Source organism: Zingiber officinale, chromosome 3A (assembly GCF_018446385.1).
Source record: "Zingiber officinale cultivar Zhangliang chromosome 3A, Zo_v1.1, whole genome shotgun sequence".
Taxonomy (NCBI): Eukaryota; Viridiplantae; Streptophyta; class Magnoliopsida; order Zingiberales; family Zingiberaceae; genus Zingiber; species Zingiber officinale.
Window position 1 is genome coordinate 142545425 of NC_055990.1, and position 19562 is coordinate 142564986.

At 37.6% G+C, this 19562-nt stretch overlaps 1 protein-coding gene across 2 annotated transcripts; it reads right to left on the reverse strand.

Moving 5' to 3' along the window:
* Positions 1–241: 241 nt before the first annotated feature.
* LOC122052601 (50S ribosomal protein L7/L12-like) lies at positions 242–3689 on the reverse strand. 2 transcript variants are annotated; one of them, XM_042614197.1, is made up of 2 exons: positions 3083–3689; positions 242–587 (listed from the first exon to the last, which is right to left on the reverse strand). In XM_042614197.1, exon 1 carries the CDS (start codon positions 3613–3615, stop codon positions 3100–3102), a length of 516 nt encoding a protein of 171 aa, XP_042470131.1. In that variant the 5' UTR covers positions 3616–3689; the 3' UTR covers positions 242–587; positions 3083–3099. The 2 variants fall into 2 exon arrangements, with proteins under 2 accessions (XP_042470131.1, XP_042470130.1); XM_042614196.1 differs by having other exon boundaries at positions 3092–3686.
* Between the last annotated feature and the right edge of the window lie 15873 nt (positions 3690–19562).

A 19562-nucleotide genomic window follows, 5' to 3' on the forward strand; every position in this document is an offset into this window, starting at 1 on the left:
AAAAACGAACAACAAAATTAAATAAAAAGACTGTCAATGTTCATTCCTTCTCTATCGGCGCACGTATCGCACATATATCATTATGGAACTACACAGTGATGCCCAAAACCCCACTCCATTTTTTAACTCTAGATAAACCAATTTAACCTACTAAGTAAATTAATTTTAAGTATGCTAAAGACAGAGATACTGCTGTCATCGCACAAAGCCTAGGGAAAAAAACAAAGAATTGAGAAGTGAATTGAAAATATTAAAACAAATAGAAATAAACCATAGGTTTCTCAGATGGATCGGCCCGGCTACAAGCCAACCAAACAAGCTAGGGAAGTATGGCAAAGTTTGGGAATGTCAAAACACATTCTTGAGAAATTGAAATTTTTGAAACACTCTAGAATTCTCCACAGGAACAAACAAAATTAGGATTCTCCGAAATCTATGCAGCAACTAGAAATTCATATTCTGCACGTTTCAGTAGATGTTCCAGAGGTATCTCTTCCACTTAGCTACTCTGCCTGTGCTTCTTCACTTAATAGCTCAAAGTCAAAGAACTATTTCTTTGGGGTAGAACCATGAAGAACGAGGTGAATCTGAGAAGATCACAAAAGAAACCAATGCGCTAGGATATTGTCACAGAATTTCAATAATTTTAGAGCCAAATACAAAGAAATCATAATTCATTTTTCAAAAACAAGTACTTAACCTATTTAAAGAAGCAACCAAACCCATTAAGCAAACAATTTATTTGACGAAGAGGGCATGCAATTATGATTTGATAAGCATACAAAAGTATGGATTGGACTCTACATGATAGCTTCAGGAATGGAATAAGTGTTCATCCACCCCATCTTTACATGGTATAGGGGCAACATTTTTTGTTTAAAACCTTACATTATCATCAATCAAAAAAGTATTGAGCTTGGGCAAGTTTCCTAAATGGTATGAATTTAATTGAACGTGTTAATATATTCAATCAAGGAGATAATGCAAGTTATTAACAATACTCATTTGTTAAATGTGAGATTTGGCAGTGATGGTGAGAACTGTGTTAGGGAGTTTTTTTAGCAAAGGAAAAGGGAAGAAGTGAAACACATTAGGCTAGTTGTGCAACTGAAGGTAAAAGTGGATTACTTCTATTTAAGATGAGCCATAATAAATTGATGCTAAATTTTGTTCAATATGATTGTCAACCTACACAGCCTTGATTGTGCTAGGATCTCATAAACTCATGACTCAATCTTCTGATCACTCATTGTTGATATGTAGGATCTTGATATGTGCAATCATAACTTAATATGAATAAACTTGCATTCAAATAAACATTTTAAAAGAGAAGCCCTTTTTAACTTCCAAGAAGATTAAAAAGATTTTAAGCTTTTCCAATCCTTTATTTTATAATAGATCAATAAAAAAATGCTTTATCATGTTATAACAAATATTAAGATTAAATTTAGAAAAAAATGTAAAAGTTGGCTAACTTTCAACCCTTCACAGTCATATTACATTTTCCATTGTTTTTCTAGTTTCTAAATGCACAATATCATTTATGATTCTAAAATGGTGAAAATTAGGAAATTTACATAATAATAATATAACTGAAAGTTAGTATATATGATAAATTCTAAGTTCAATATAATTTCCAAAAAATGTTAAATTGTAGGATTTTACAAACCTATGCTTCAATAGTACAATCAGAAGCTATGTAGGGTCTCAACCTTGGTAACCTTAATGCCCACCACTTCTATGAATTGTTCCAAACTAGTTCAGAGCATATTTAAGAGTATACAAAGGCTTGAGAGATCATTATTTCTATCCAGGATAAGTAAAGAATAACAGAATAACGCTAAAGGTTATCAAAATTTTGTTATAGTGGAAGAATATAAAAGTATATGATGCATTTGGTGTGTCAAAAATGAGAAATAAGTTCCTTTTTAATCTTGGTTTTAAACTCGCCTAGGGGACAGGCGAAGTGCATTAATTAGTTGATTCAAAAATCAAACCAAGCGGTCCACTCATTCACTAGAAAAAAATGTTTTCTTTTGATTTTGGATCCCTTAATAGGTATTCATTGAGCCTAATTTCTATCCCACTTCCGAGGTCCACCCAATACTTCTCCTTCAACAGGTGTTGCTCCTTTGTCAATCCATTTTCTTCATTCAGTGCCTCTTCCAGTTGGAATTTCCTTCAAGTTTTCCTTCTCTTCCCTCTAGGTGTAATTTATAAAGCTTCCTTTCTGATTTTTCTTCATTGGTGATTTTCACTGATTTATCAATTTTTTTCACTGATTTATTTCTCTATGTTTTGTCACTGGTTTTGAGTGATTTTCACTAATTTATTACTCAATTTTATGATTTTTTGATACTCTGTGTATTTTATCCTATTTTAATAAAATTTTAATGCCAACCCTTACGCCTTAACCTAGAACCATTTTTGATACCTTACTTTTAATCATTTCAGTTCAATCTATTATCTTCTCATCTATACTCTGTGCTATTTATAATTGCTCTCATTTACTGTGGAAACAATTCCATAGTTAAGTCTATTTCCTCAGAAAGGTATTCTTGTTTCATCATTGCCCACTCTAATAAAACAATTGGCAGGAAGATTGCTATGCAGTGACAATCGTATATATAAGACACATGAAGGGCAAAAGAAATAACTAGGAAAGTCTAAAGATCTAAATCTATAACCAATGCTGCAGTTAACATACAGAACATGCATGAATTGAGAAATTCAGAGAATAAGATGTAGTTAACCCCAAATAGAGGCAAGCACCACTCGACGAGAATTTTGCTTGATTAAAAAATAATACAAGGAAATAAATTCTTGAGCAACACGATATAAAACGAAAAAACTTTTTTTTTCAACGCATTTGGAATTCTGAAGCACAATATTGCAGAAATATATGTTACTGAGCAGGGAATCGAAACACTACTAGAAGTTAGGAACTGTTGATAATACAAAGCATTCAATTCATGTGTTTGCGATTAACAGCAACGGAACGAATTCTATCGATTTATTTTTTGATTCCAAGAAACAGAATAATAACGAAAATGGTGTAATAGCAACGAAGGGAGAAGGAGACCTTCCTAACCTTCTGCCTCATTCCAACACAACTTTAGCACCAATTTGTTTCAGCTTCTCCACAATCTTCTCCGCGTCTTCCTTCGGCACCCCAGTCTTCAGTACGGTTGGAGCCTTCTCCACGAGTTCCTTAGCCTCTTTGAGTCCCAGGTCCGTGAAAGTTCTGACTTCCTTGATGATCTTGATCTTGGAGGCCGCGTCGAAGCTCTCCAGCTTCAGATCGAAGGCCGTCTTCTCCTCCTTCTTCTCCTCCGGCACAGCAGCGGCTCCAGCACCGGGGAAGGCGGCAGCGGGCCCACCCATGCCAGGGTTCAAAATGGCCATGACGGGCATCTGCTGGACGCCCAACCGGACACGGAGTGCCTCTGTGAGGTCGGCAACCTCGAGGAGGGATAACCGAGAGATCTCGTCGACGATGGAGGAAACGCGCTCGGTGGGCTTGTGAGGAGCTGAGGCAGTGGAGAGGCGGGCGGAAGCGGCAGGGCGCATGACGGTGGACAGAGCGACGCGGAGGGTGAAGACCGATCGCCTCATCGTGGATCGGCGGGATCGCTCAGTCGAGAGAATTGCGCTTATGGTGTTCGTATGAAAACCCCAAAGGAAAAGTGGACTAGACGGCTCAGATTGATCCGCGGATTAAAAAAAATCTCTTCGATATAAAAACTACAGTGACAAACTCAATGAGCTGAATGGTCAGGTTACCAGAAGTCGAGTGAGGATATCCTCTGGATAGTCTCTGATTGTCCCTTTTGAATAAAAATTATAATTTAATGAGGACGATGAATTCAGAAAAAAATCATAATCATTTATGGTCGGATCGCAATCACGATCCGACCGTAAATATAAGTGGCACATTCCGTGGATCACAAAAAGTGATTCAGGAGATTTTGCCTTAACTCACAATATAAACTTTTTTTTTAAAAAAAAAATCTATATATATATATATATATATATATATATATATATATATATATATTTTTTTTTTTTTTGATGGATTTCTAGGTTGACCAACATAATATGCAATTCACCTTAGATTTAGAATTTTTTAGCTTGTCAAATAATGGGTTTTTGATGGATTAAATCGTCTGACAGTTTTATGTATGATTACATGATTACTCATAAAATCTAAGGGTACGTTTGATTTATGTGTTTTTCATTTTATTTTTTTAGAAAACATATGTTTTTAAAAAATAATATTTGGTTTTCATTTTTCATATCCATTTTCTAAAAAAATAGATAATATTTTTTGAAAAATAGAAAATATCATAAAATTATTTTTTATTTTCTAGAAAATATATATTTTTCAAAAAATAGAAATGAAAAATATACAAACCAAACGCACTCTAAATATGTTTTGATAATTTTTTATGTGTGATGGTTTTCAGGTAAAACTATCAATTTGAATTGGGTCTGTCAAATTGATCTATCTTACCAAATAATTTAAATAATTTCAATTAAAATTTTATCAATTCATTATCTGACAGAGCTAAACGGGCTAGCTCACTTGGATAACTATTCCAGTCGAATTGATCCGTGACAAGCTCAGTTTGGCCAACGAATTAAGAATAATTTTTTTTATTTAAAACTTAAACTAAAGTGGAAATTTTAATAGACTGGTGGGCTTGCCCCGCCTAACTCGCAACCCAAATTTAAAATTTTAAACCTTTTATATGTATATATTTTTAAAATTTTTATATTTTCTGATGGATTCATGGGTTAATCCACCTATAAATAATCTATCTTGAATTGAGATTTTTTTCAACCTGCTATATATATATATATATATATATATATATATATATATATATATATAATTTTTTACTCCTCTCGTGTGCAGCGCTGACCCACCCCTCACTATATATATATATATATATATATATATATATATATATAGAAAAATTAAAACATAAGTTTCGATTTAAAGTCCTAAATTTTTTACTCCTCTCGTGTGCAGCGCTGACCCACCCCTCACTTGTGCATGCACAACATCGTTCTGGCCCCCGTGGGCTGGATCAACCGGTTAAGACGTGACATCCTTGCACAATGAGTCGTAGGGTCGAAGGTCTACGGACGCGCACTGGATGAATAATCTGGGCTGGCTGTGTTAAATTCCGGAGACACCACGCTTTATCCGGTCCAGCATTCACCGTTGATTTACCTCCTCCTAGGATCCCTGTGGGGCCAGGCCTAGGGGGCCGCTGGGCGGCGGGACCCGCCTTTGCACAATGCACAACATCGTTCTGTCTGCATCCAACTGACGGTGCCCTTGATTTTTAGCGCGCATGGTCGTCAGCATCCCTCCGCCATCCTCAGCCGTCGACACTAACCGTCGTCCAACCCCAAGGTCGCGGTCCAATCCCATGGTTGCTACTGTCGAAGAACGAGAAGGTATTGAAAGAATATATTTTCTATATTCAAGAATAATGATACAAGTTGTATTTATATACATCATAAAGAGATAAAGATAACGAAGAAGTATATACAAAAGATTTATGCATCATATATTTCAAGATATCCTAATAGATCCTCTCAAGATGGTGGGCTTGTAGAGACACCAATCTTGAAACAGAGAAGACGAAGTTGAGCACTAGGAAATGGTTTTGTCAAAATAGTAGCTAACTGGTCAAATGATGAGAGACATGAGAGACACGAACTTTACTACCCTAAATCAGTTCACGAACAAAATGACAATCCAAAGTAAGTCAAATGACGGGACATGAGAGACATAACTTTACTACTCTAAACCAGTTCACGAACAAAATGGCAATCCAAAGTAATATGCTTCATTCGTGAGTGAAACATAGGATTTACGCAGAGATAAGTAGATCCAATGTTATCACAATAGATAGAGGCGGTAGGGGTCGGGCCACAGTGTGTACACCCAATCCATTAAGAAGAGATCAAACCCATTGTAGTTCTGTAACAGTAGGGGCAATGGCATGATATTTAGCCTCAGTAGACGAGCGAGCTATTAGTGCAGCGAGGCCAGCAAGAGGGGGGTGAATTGCCTGTTAAAAGCAAAGTGAACCTTTCTCATTCTTTCAACTCTAGTTAGTAGCACAACTATACTAAACAAAATAATAAAACTGAACAAAAAGTAAGAGGACAATCTATTTATTTTGTTATAGCCTAGGTGGTTGTTAATCTAAAGCATTGAAGAAAGCTTTATTAGAAAACTCCTTTGTTGAAGGCGGAGTGGCCTCTTACAGACGTTTACAACTCATAGAATGACTAGGAAGCGAATACAAGACTTGTAGTTCAGTTGGTGTATTTTTCCTAGGTCCAGGGGTCCTTTTATAAACCCTGGAAAAACTTATCCGAGGCTGGAAGGCGCCTTTAATAGGGTGGAAGGCGCCTCCAACGTGGCAAATCTTATCTGTGCAAAAATAAAGTTTATTTTCACAAACAGTTACTGTTCGAAGGCACCTTCAAGGGGTTGAAGGTGTCTTCCATAGAGGCGCAAAGGCGCCTTCAAGGGTTGAAGGCGCCTTTAAGGATTGAAGGCGCCTTCCTGCCAAAAGTCCCGAGGGCACCTTCAAAACCATTAAAGGCTCCTTCAGCAGCTGCTACCAAGCTCCAAACTTCTCCTTTGGTTTTTCCGCTACTCCACTCACTTGTGTGATTTTGGCCATCTGAAATAGGGCTCCCTGAACCCATTTTCTGACCTTCTCCTCGAGCAGGCATCCTTCCTGACTTCTCGTCCCTTGAATGTCGTGCACGTCCTTCTCGTCCACCGGTGTACTCTTCCGTAGCACCTCGTCCCTCGGATGCACCAAGCCCGTCGGCTCCTTTCCCGTGCCATCCTTCTCGCTAGCTGCGTCTTCCACTCGACTTCTTATGTTCCTAAGCTCCTAGACACTTAGACACAATGATTAATTACAACAGGTCATAACTGAACTTGGTTGACCATATCAAAACTACCCGAGGTACTTACGATCTATCCCTTTTTGATATGCATAAACCCAAATTTAAGTCAGGGTTAAAAATGCAATAAAAGTAAATAAAAAATTGTTTGTAAATAGATAATTAAAAATTCTAAATCCTACCTTTTCCTAAACTTATACCTATTTCTCCACCTTTAATCACATCAGAAAAATTTTGGAATAAATAAAATTAACTTTTTAGAAAATTTTGAAATATTTTTCTAGGGATAGTCCACGCAAATAATTGGAAAGAATTTTCAGCAGAAGTCTAAGGGATAGAAAAAAACAAAAAGTTTTTAGAATTTTGAAAAAAAATCTAAAAAATTTTAGACCAGTTGAATGGTCATAAAAATATTTAAATAATATTGAAATTATTTTAAGTAAAAAAATAAAATAAAATAAACTCTATTTCAATTAGTTAATTAAACATTTATTTCAATAATTGGCTTCCAAGATGTGGCGAGGTACTAGATTTTCTTGGATATTGGAACAACAACTACTTCTAGACAAAGTCTTTTAAAGAAATTAAATATTCAATTTTCTTCATGAACATTCTAGGTCTATCTTTTTTTAATCTAAACATGTTTTTGGAATACAATATAAGTTCCTATCTACTAAGTTAATTAAAAATCTCTTAGAAATATATTTCTATGATATTTTTCTAATTTGACCCTGGTGATTTTCAATGTACCAATTGATTTTACCATAATTTCTAAATCTTGGTTTTTGATAGTAATTAGAACATGCATGGTTATCTTTCACACTCTCTATTTGTATTTTTAATTTTTTATTTTCTAATTTCAAATTATTAACAATTCAAGTGGACATGCATTTAGCTAATTGTCTTTTCAAATCAAAATTTTCTTTTTCTAATTTACACATATTTTTACAAAGCATTTTGATAAATTCAAAAGATTGCTTGGGAGATAGTAGACGTACCTCACTTACCTTGTGTTCTAATGCTCCCCCTTCATAGTAGCTTTCCTCTTATGATGCTCCCCCTTTATCAATGTTCATCTCTGAACTACTTTTATTTTTGTTTTGATGGTCTGCCATTAGGGCTAGTCCGGCGTAGGCTTTAACTTCAGATTCTGATGACGACGTTTCGTCCTACGTTACCTTCAAGGTTTTGAGCTTCGATTTTGTTGGTCTTTTGCCTTTGTCCTTCTTCTTTTTCTTTAGTACTAGGTAGTCATCTTTAATGTGCCCTTCTCCTTGGCAGTTGTAGCATCAAACTTTTCTTTTGCTCTGAAAGTACTTCTTTACCTGAGACTTATTAAATTTATTAGATTTAATAAACTTATTAAATTTTTTTACCATTAGAGGCGCTTCGTCTTCATCAATTGATGCTTCAGAGTCTGGATCATTCATTTTTGCCTTCAGGGAAATGTTCTAACTGGGCTCTCTTTTCATCTCTACACATCTAGATTCATGAAGTTCAAAGGTGGAAAAAAGATTTTCTAAAGAACTAAATTCGAGGTTTTTAGATATATAAAATGAGTCAACTATAGAGGTTCACTCAGGTGTCCTAGGAAATACATTTAAAGTGTACCTTAATGAATCTCAATTCATTACCTTTTCTTTGAGATTCGTGAGTCTGGTGATGAGTTCTTTGATCCTCGAGTGTAGTTGTGCAACTGTTTCTCTTTCTTCCATCCAAAGGTTTATCAATTGGTTCCGGAGCAGGTCCCGTCTTGCAAGCTTTGCTTCGGAAGTTCCTTCGTGAAGCTCTAGGAACTTCTCCCAAGCTGGGGTGGAAGTACGCTGAGTAGGTGGAACTCGGCTAATTCGTTTACTACGAAGTCTGTTTGCTCCTTCTTAGTCCATTGGTATTCATCCTTTTCATTTCCTTGTGGGTCTTTGGGAGCTATAAAATCATATTTAATTATTGAAAGAATTTCAAAATCAGTTTTAAAAAGTACCTCCATGTGTTTCTTCCATAACGTGAATTCTCCCTCAAACTTCGGCAGGTAGATGCTCGGTCCAGCCATGGTTTCAGTGCTTTAGTCGACGGTTAATTCTTCTGAGGCGTTCTAGCTTTGATGCCACTTGTTGGTGCAGAGAGGCCGGCAAGAGGGGGTGAATTACCTGTTAAAAATAAAGCAAACCTTTCTCGTTCTTTTAACTCTAGTTTGTAGCACAAGTATACTAAACAAAATAATAAATCTGAACAAAAGTAAGAGGATAATCTATTTACTTGGTTACAACCTAGGTTGTTATTAATCCAAGGTATTTAAGAAAGCTCCACCAGAAAAACTCCTTTGTTGAAGGCAGAGTAGTCTCTTACAGACGTTTACAACTCACAAAATGACTAGGAAGTGAATACAAGACTTATTGTTCAGTTGTTGTATTTTTCCTAGGTCCAGAGGTCTTTTTATAGCCCTTGGAAAAACTTATCCGAGGCTGGAAGGCGCCTTCAATAGCGTGGAAGGCGCCTTCAATAGCGTGGAAGGCACCTTTAGCGTGGCAAATTCTATCCGTAGATAAAGTTTATCTTCGTAAATAGTCACTGTTTGAAGGCGCCTTCAAGGGGTTGAAGGCACCTTTCATAGAGGCGCGAAGGTGCCTTCTGTAGTATTGAAGACATGCTAGAAGGGAGGGGGGTGAATAGCAGTCGTGACTTTTTCACTCATTTCGTAAAACAAACAAAATACACAACGGAATAAAGAAAAGAAACAAACACAATTGCTAATAGTTTTTTTTACTTGGTTCGGAGCCTATGACGACTCCTACTCCAAGGCCCATGATCATTGATCGCTTACGCTGGGCAATCACTATAGATCCAAAATTCTTTAGAAATATATAAGTACAAGTACTGAACTTAAAAACAGATTATATCGATAATAAATGATTAGGAATTGGTTCGTCGATTTGTTGGAACAGCAGCTAAACATCGTTGAGTCGTTTCAGCGTAGCGCGCAGCTTGGAAGATCACTTGTGTAGAATTGTTGTTTCAAAGTGCTGGTCAAGGCTCCTTTTTATAGCTTCTTTAGACCTAATCCAGATCTACTAATCTCGGGATCACGATTGACTCAAACCGGATCAGTCGATCGATTCCCATGTTCGGTCGACTGATCAGATGATCTCCTCCTCATCCGATCCGATCACCCCAGCTTCGATCAGGTGACCGCTTATCCTCGGTTCGGTCGACCGATCCCTCGATCAAACTCAGTCTACTATCTAGAAATTTGATCCTGCTATATTAGGTTTGGTCGACCGATCTGGCTGTTCAGTCGACCGATCAAGGCTAAGTCCGACCCTGTAAAACTTGTTAGTTTCATGTAAAACAGAGTTAGACAAATAGCAATTTATATGTAAATAAATAACTTGACAGCCTTCGGACTATCCGGTTCTGACTTCAGATTTTCTCTAGAAATCCTAGGTCGAACCGACGCCTACTGTTCTCTCAATGAGGAACGCGTCCTCACCTACTCCTCTAAGGAGAAGTTACTTGTTGCCAGACCGGTCATCCGGACTGACTGGACTTTTGCTCAGCACCCGATGCTTCAGGACTTTTTGCTGAACGCTTGCTCCACGACTCATTCAGTCTTCCACCTGGTCTACGACTACCAGGACTTTCACCTAGAGTCCCCGATGTAGGATCGAAAAGAATTTAGATATCTCCACAATGACATGATATTGTCCACTTTGGGCCTAAGCCCTCATGGTTTTGCTCTTGGGCTCTACCCAAAAGGCCTCATGTCAATGGAGATATCTTTCTCTTATAAACCCATGATATTTTCCATGTGTTTTCAATATGGGACTATGTTTGCAACCTTGCAACCCCAACAATCCCCCCCTCAAACAAAGGACCATGGGCTTCCCACGTCCGATCCTTGACCCACCAGGTCTTCCTACCCCTCGGTCTACCCGACCTACTAGGACTTCCTTGCCTAGCCGTAACTAGGACTTCCTGCCCCTCGGTCCACCTGACCTACTAGGACTTCCTGCCTGGTGTCTGGTCCTCTTGATCCGAACATAGGAGCCCCCACTTTCTTTGTTCGAGGTCAATATTGTACTCACATGGTTCAATTAGACCATAGCTCTTGTGCACAGTCGGCGGTTAAACCTTCTAGTAGTCCGGGCTCTGATACCAATTGTAGGATCGAAAAGAATTTAGATATCTCCACAATGACATGATATTGTCCACTTTGGGCCTAAACCCTCATGGTTTTGCTCTTGGGCTCTACCCAAAAGGCCTCATGTCAATGGAGATATCTTTCTCTTATAAACCCATGATCTTTTCCATGTGTTTTCAATATGGGACTATGTTTGCAACCTTGCAACCCCAACACCCGACTCTAGGGTTTTGCCCAAAGCGCTCAACTCACCAAGACTTTCCACCTAGAGTTACCACCCCCAGGACCTAAGGTTACCACCCCCTAGGGTTTTCCACCTGCCTAACCGCAGCTACGACTTTTGTCTAAGAATACTTAAGACTTTCCTGCAAGTTCATTCAAACTTGTTAGACCACAAGTAACCTTAACTTTGAACTCTTTGTCATTATCAAAATCTAGGTTCGATCGTCTGATGCTTCCTACACTAACAATCTTCCCCTTTTGGATTATGGCAACCTGGTTCAAAATTAAGTAAAACATAACAATAAATAAAGGAATTTAAGCATGAAGAATAATTTGTAAAAAAACTCCCTTATGCTCCCCATTTCATAAAAATTATGTTTACCTCTTAACTTTTAACTTTTCTCTCCCCCTTTGACATATATCAAAAAGGAGAGAAGGTTGTTTGATAAAAAAGTTTTTTACTTTGTTTATTTGAAGTTCCCCCTGAAGGGTAACACTTAAAAAACTTAACTAAACTTAGCTTTGAAAATTACTTAGCTAAAAAAAACTTAGCTAATCTTAAGTTTTGAAACGATCTTAGATTTTTCCAAAAAAAAACTTAGCTAAATTTTAACTTTGAAAATAATTGTTTTGTCAAGTACTTAGCTTTCAAAAGAAGTTGATAAAAACTTAGATTTAATACTTAGCTTTATAGAGATTTTGAAAAAGACTTAGTTAAAAGTACTCAGCTTAAAAAGAATTTTGATAAAAGCTTAGTTTAAAAAATTTGATAAAAACTTTGCTTTAAAAAGATTTTGATAAAAACTTTAGCTTTAAAAATATTTTGATAAAAAATACTTAGCTAATTATATGATTTCTTTGAAAAATACTTAAAAATACCTTATCAAATACTTAGTTTTTGCCTTTTCAAAAATAATTTATTTTTCTTTTCAAAAATAGTTTAAAAATTGAACTTCCTCTTTTAGAAATATTTCAAACTTTTGAAAAGTTTAACTTTGAAAAACAATGCTAAAAATTAATGTCTTAACCTTCCTTTCACTCCTCCTTAATTAATGTCAAAAATGTTTGAGGGTCCTAGGGTTCTAGAGTACAAACATGTAAATTAAATACATAAAAGTTATTATTTATTTTCTTGATTTTTCTAATTTTCTATCTCACTCATTCTATGTTATCAAGCATGTTCAACTTATAAGTTTGTGTGAGATGGAGTTAAATATTTATGATATTGAAAAATATTTTAAAAAAAATTAAGTTAAATTTGGATTTTAAAAAATATTAAATTTTAAATTTTTAAATATAAGTTTGAATTTGAATGAGTTTGAATTTTGAATTTTGGAATATAAGTTTAAATTTCTAATTTTAAAATATAAGTTTGAATTTCAAAATATATTTAAAATTTGAAGATTAATTGAACATTTGAAAATAATTAAGATTTTAGAGATCATTTGAAAATAATTAAGATTTTGAAATTAATATTTAATTAAGATTAATTAAGATGACTTAGATTAATTGAATTAATTAAGTTAACTTAACTGAGTTTAATTAATTTGGATTTGGTTAACTACTTTATATTTTAAACCTAAATTCATCTTACCCTTTTCTAGATTTTTAATCAGGGAACCTTAATGGTTTTGTATGATGGTTAATTTAATCTTTAATTTAAATTCCAATCTAAGGATTGATCAACATTTGAGTTAGACTAAGGTTTAACAGTCGGTTAATTAAATATCTATTTCAATAATTGGCTTCTAGCTATGATGAGGCACTAGGCCTTCTTGGGTATGAGATCATCCACCACTTCTAGACAAAGTCTTTTAAAGAAATTAAATATTTAATTCCCTTTCTGAAAATCCTAGGTCTAACTAGTCAAGTGTGAATCAAGCATAGGTCCTTATCTACCATAGTCTAAGCATATATAATGAAAAAGCAGTAAAACAGACATCAAATAATTTAATCTAATGAGGATGGTCTTTCTATTGGCTCTACCTGGATCATAGTCTCGATAGGGTTTATCAAGGTAATGAATTTGATCATTGAGGATCCAATATTGACCAAGTCCAACTTGATTAATCAAGTTAGACTTGGGGACCCATGCTTAGATTGTTCTTCTATTTGTTCTATTGACAAGAGATAAGTATGATTTGAATTTATATTTAGTCTTGTATCCAACTTCGGATCGATTGTATATGGCTCTTTGTTTTCCAAGAATCAGATCAAGATTCTTGGAACCCAAGGTGAACTGTTCCAATGTTCCCTTTAGTTCCTTGACTTGAACTTTCAGACTGGAATTTTCTTTCTCAAGCTGTTGAACTTGAGTTGAAGTTCCAGTTTGAATAGGTTTGGTCAAGGAGTTTGGGCTAGTTACTTCCTTAAGAGTTGTTACCTCCTTTTGGAGTGACTTGACTTGGATATTTGACTTGGCTAATTTACAAATTAAATAATTATTTAAATTGTACAATTTATCTACTTGAGAAGATCTTACAGTGTTGTTTGGCTCTTCAGAAATGGATACGAATCTGTGGTTTATTTCGAACTTAGCTTCATATTCACTTTCAGTTTCAGACTCGTCGAGTTGTTCTCGGGCTGAAAATGCAAGGAAACTTGTTTGCTCGAGGTCCTCTTCGGAGTCTTCTGATGAAGAGTCATCCCACGTTGCCTGAAGCACCTTTTTCTTCCATTGCTTCTTTGTTTCCTTCTGATTTGGACAGTTTGCTTTGATGTGTCCCTTCTTGTTGCAGCCATAACAAGTTACTTCTGACTTGATTTTTGGGTTTGGTTGTGTCATTTTTTTATTACATCACCTTTTTGATCTTCTTTTTGGTGAATCCTTTCTTCTTCTTGAATAGTCTTCGAACCCGGTTCACGAGTTTAGCGGTAATTTCTTCATCGTCTTCTGAGTTTGGTTCATTTTCGGACTCGAGTTTAATATGACGCTTGAGCTTTGGTTCACGTGTTATGCTTGTACCTGCAATCAAAGCAATACCTTTCTCACCTGGCAATGCATTAGTCTATTCATGAAGTTCAAATTCTGAAAAGAGTTCATCTAGTCTAATTAATGAAAAATCCTTGGATACCTTATAGGCGTCTACCATTGATGCCCACAATATATGTTGGGTTTTTCGGGCCGCGAAAACCGCTTTTCGCGTCGCGGAAACCCCGAATTACCCAAAGCCGTAGATCCGTGCAAGGAAAAACCGAATGAAATACAAGTACGAGTTTCAAAACTTCTAGATCTACTCCTAGATCTATGTGTTAAGAAGTATACCTTGAAGCGTGCCCTTTCGCGTTCCCGCTCGTCCAAGGAATTGCCGGATCTCTAGACCGTCAAGTGTCGGTCCTCTAGAAGTATCCACACGGACACGTAGGTGGAGAAAACCTCACACAAAGGTGTGCTAGCACCTTGGTAAGATTCGGCCAAGCAAGGAGGAGAGGGAGAGGGAGAGCTTGAGAGGAAGAAGGAAGAAGATACACCCTTGAATTAAAAAATGAATTCCCATTCAAAACCAAAAGTGGCCGGCCACTTCCCATAGTGTAACTCCCCATTAAATGCAATTAATGTGAAGTTATTAAGAAAATGACTTTGTAACTTCCATGAGGTGGCACCCATGATGATGTGGAGTAACATCATTGGTCCATTTCAATGTCAACTCACCAATGAGGTGGCATAAAGTCAAGTCTAACTTGACTTTTAATCTTCCTCTCAAGTCAAGTCAAACTTGACCAAATCTCTTCCATGGTTGATCGAATCCAACCATTTGATTCAAGCCAACTTAATATAATGAATCTAATTCATTTAATTAAATTGATTCAATGAGTCAAAATCTAAATTAGACTCATTGAACACATGAATCAACTTGAGTCGAACTCAAGTTAGCCCAATTAGGATTACTCTTAATCCAATTTGATTCATCAAATGAATCTAATCCTCTTGGTTCATCATATGAACCTAATCTCCATCTAATTGTCCTAAGTGTGTGACCCTATAGGTTCTTGTAACGTTGGCAATGCCCTAAACCTATTTAGGAGCATAAGTAATGAGCGGTATCTAGCAACACATCATTACTACCCAAGTTACAAGAATATCGAGATCCGACATCACCTTGTGACTACTAATTGTGACTCCTCACAATATATGACAAGTGTCCTTCTATCCTAGACATCTAGATTGATCAATGTGAGGCATAGACTGTGTCATCCTCTGACCAATCTAAATCTTGAACTCCAAGTAGACTCACTAAATCAAATGAGCTCAATATCCCATATTGACTCATTTGTGCATGGCTATGCACTTCGTGGTCTCACTCTATCAAGAATACCGATGTCTCTCCCGTCATATAGGAGGGATAGATCCCATCTACATCACTCACATCCCTCTGCATAATTTGTTATATACCCAGTAATCGCCTTTATAGTCCACCCAGTTACGGGTGATGTTTGACGAAACCAAAGTACATAACTCCTTATGTAGGGATCTATGGTGACTTCAGGTCTAAGGACTAGTAGTCATACTAATAGCCACATGAGAAAGTATATGACACTCATATAACGATCCATGATACTTTCTCATGGCGGGTCATTCAGTATACATTCTCTAATGTATACCCATGTGTCAACTTGATATCTCTATATCCATGACTTGTGAGATCAAGTCATCGAGTTGACCTACATGCTAGTCTTATTGCATTAACATTGTCCCTGAATATTAATACTCGACTAGGAATGATTAAGAGTAGTGTTCCCTATATCATCTCACTATCGGTTCAACTAACCGATTGATATAGGTGAGAACCATCTACTCAAGGACATTATTATACTTAGTTTATTTGGCACCAATACAAGTAAGTATAATAATCAAAATCCAAATGCCTTTATTAATATACAAGAATATGATACAATGAGTCCATACAATCATCAAATGATTGGCTCTAGGGCTCTAACTAACAATCTCCCACTAGCACTAGTGCCAATCAGTATAGGCTCTAAGGCCTAATGACCTAGTGTGACCATCATGCTTTCTCTGTGCCAAACCCTTAGTCAAGGGATCTGCGATGTTAGCCTCTGTGGGTACTGCAAATCTTCACATCTCCTCTATCGATAATCTCTCGAATGAGATGGAAGCCGTAGTATGTGCTTGGTCCGGTGTGAGCGAGGTTCCTTCGCGTGCTATAGCTCCATTGTTGTCACAATAGAGCTCAACTGGTCGATGCTAGGAACCACCCCAAGTTCGATGATGAACTTGCGGATCCAACGCCTCCTTTGCCTCGATGCGAATATACTCGGCTTCGTAGAATCACCATCGTATCCTGCTCAACTCTTCCGGTGACATCACCACCATTAATGCAAAATACGAACCCCGATTGCGATCTATAGTCATCCCGGTCGGTCTGGAAGCTAGCATCACGTAACCCTTTACACCTAGCTCATCATTGCCTCCATATATTAAGAAATATTCTTTAGTCCTTCTTAAGTACTTAAGAATATTTTGACCGCTATCCAATGACTTTCATCTGACTGATATCTGCTCGTCATGCTCAAAGCATACGAGACATCGGTCGAGTACATAGCATGGCGCATGATCGATCCTATGGCCGAGGCATAAGGGATCCGATCCATGCGGTCTCTCCTCTCTAGAAGAGGGACCTTGAGTCTTCGAAGACTCACACATTGGCAGAAATCCCTTCTTGGAGTTCTGCATGGCAAACCGAAGGAGTACCTTGTCAATATATGTACTCTGACTTAGGCCAAGCAATCTCTTAGATCTATCTCTATAGATCTGTATCCCTAGAATGCGGGATGCCTCACCTAAGTCCTTCATTGAGAAGCAACTCCCTAGCCAGGTCTTGACAGACTGAAGCATAGGGATGCCCTTCCCAATGAGTAGTATGTCATCCACATACAATATGAGGAAGACAACTATATCCCCTACAACCTTCTTGTAGACACAAGGCTCATCTTCGTTCTTGATGAAACCAAACTGTTTGATTGCATCATCGAATCGAAGATTCCAGCTCCAAGAAGCTTGCTTTAGTCCATAATTGGACCTATACAGCTTGCATACTCTGCCAGTATGCTGTGGATCTACAAAACTCTCAAGTTGTGTCATGTACACATCCTCGAGCAGGTTTCCATTCAGAAACGTGGTTTTGACATCCATCTGCCATATCTCATAGTCATGGTAGGCTGCAATAGCAAGCATGATCCGAATGGACTTAAACATCGCTACTGGAGAAAAGGTTTCATCATAGTCAATACCATGAATCTGTTTGAAACCTTTAGCTACCAAGCGACCCTTATAGATAAGTCCATCCATGTCAGTCTTTCTCTTAAAGACCCACTTACACCCAATAGGTTTTACCCCTTCAGGTGGATCAACTAAAGTCCATACTTGGTTGGTGTACATGGATTCCATTTCGGATCTCATGGCCTCTAGCCATTTCTCAGAATCTGGTCTCATCACAACTTCCTGATAGGTGGTAGGCTCATCCTCTATGAGCATAATGTCATCATGGTCAGACAAGAGAAATGAGTATCTCTCAGGCTGACGACGTACCCTATCAGACCTGCGAAGAGGTATGTCTACTTGAACCGGTTGTTGTTCCTCAACTCCTTGTGGAACAACATCATCCACAACACTTTGTGGTTCCAGTTCAATTTCCATCGAGGCATCAGTGCTATTGTTCGCATCTTGAACTTCCTCAAGATCGAACGCGCTCCCACTAGTCTTTCTAGAAACAAAGTCCCTTTCTAGAAAGACCCCAGTCTTTGCCACAACTACCTTGTGCTGACTGGGAATGTAGAATTAATATCTCTTAGTTTCCTTGGGATATCCGATGAAATATCACTTGTCGGATTTGGGTCCTAATTTGTCTGAGACTTGACGTCGTACGTAAGCCTCACAGCCCCAAATCCTCATGAAAGACACCTGGGCATCTCTCCCAGTCCATATCCTATATGGTGTCTTTATCACGACCTTGGATGAAACTCGGTTGAGAATGAAAGCTGCCGTGTCTAGAGCATATCCCCATAGATATGTCGGAAGATCTGTGTGACTCATCATAGATCGTACCATATCTAATAAGGTACGATTCCTCCTTTCAGATACATCATTCCACTGTGGTGTTCCAGGAGGAGTGAGTTGAGATAAAATCCCACACTCAGCTAAGTAGTCACGAAACTCATGGCTTAAGTATTCACCACCTCGATCTGATCGAAGTACCTTAATACTCTTGCCAAGCTGGTTCTGTACTTCATTCTTGAATTCTTTGAACTTTTCAAAGGATTCAGATTTATGTGTCATCAAATATACATAACCATATCTACTGAAGTAATCAGTAAATGTGATGAAGTACCTATAACCGCTTCTAGCAGCGACATTGAAAGGGCCACATACATCACTATGTATGAATCCTAACAAATCAGTCGCTCTCTCGCTGTGCCCACTAAAGGGAGTCTTGGTCATCTTGCCTCGTAGACATGACTCGCATATCTCATATGATTCAAAATCAAATGAGTCCAGCAAACCATCCTTATGGAGCTGGGATAAGCGCTTGTCATTTATATGACCTAAGCGACAGTGCCAGAGATAAGTTTGGTTCAGGTCATTTGACTTGAACTTCTTGGTATTTATGTTATAAATAGGGCTCTCAAGATCTAGAATGTAGAGTCCGTTTATCAGAGGTGCACTACAATAGAACATATCGTTTAAATAGACGGAACAACATTTGTTCTTTATTGTAAATGAGAAACCTTTCTTGTCTAAACAAGAAACTGATACAATGTTCTTAGTCAAAGCAGGCACATAACAACATTCATCTAATTCTAATACAAGCCCAGAGGGCAGAGATAGAAAATAAGTCCCTACAGCAACAGCAGCAACCCGTGCTCCATTGCCTACTCGTAGGTCCACCTCGCCCTTTGTCAATGCCCTGCTATTTCTCAGCGCCTGCACATCAGTACAAATGTGAGAAGCACATCCAGTATCTAATACCCATGATGTAGAAATAGATAGATTGACTTCTATAACATATATACCTGAAGTGGAAGTCTCACTTCGCTTCTTCTTAAGATCCTCCAAGTATACCTTGTAATTCCTCTTCTAGTGCCCGGTCTGACCGCAGTGGAAGCAGGTAGCATCCTTGGCGACCCCTCCTTTCGGCTTCAGTGCCTTGCCTTTGTCCTTGGCTTGGGACTTTCCCTTGCCTTTGGGCTTGCCCTTGCCCTTACGTTTCTGAACCATCAGAACAGTGTTGGGCTTAGC

Bases quoted from the DNA above. Each gene is read 5' to 3' on its own strand.
- LOC122052601 (XM_042614197.1), bottom strand. From the start codon at position 3,615: ATGAGGCGATCGGTCTTCACCCTCCGCGTCGCTCTGTCCACCGTCATG.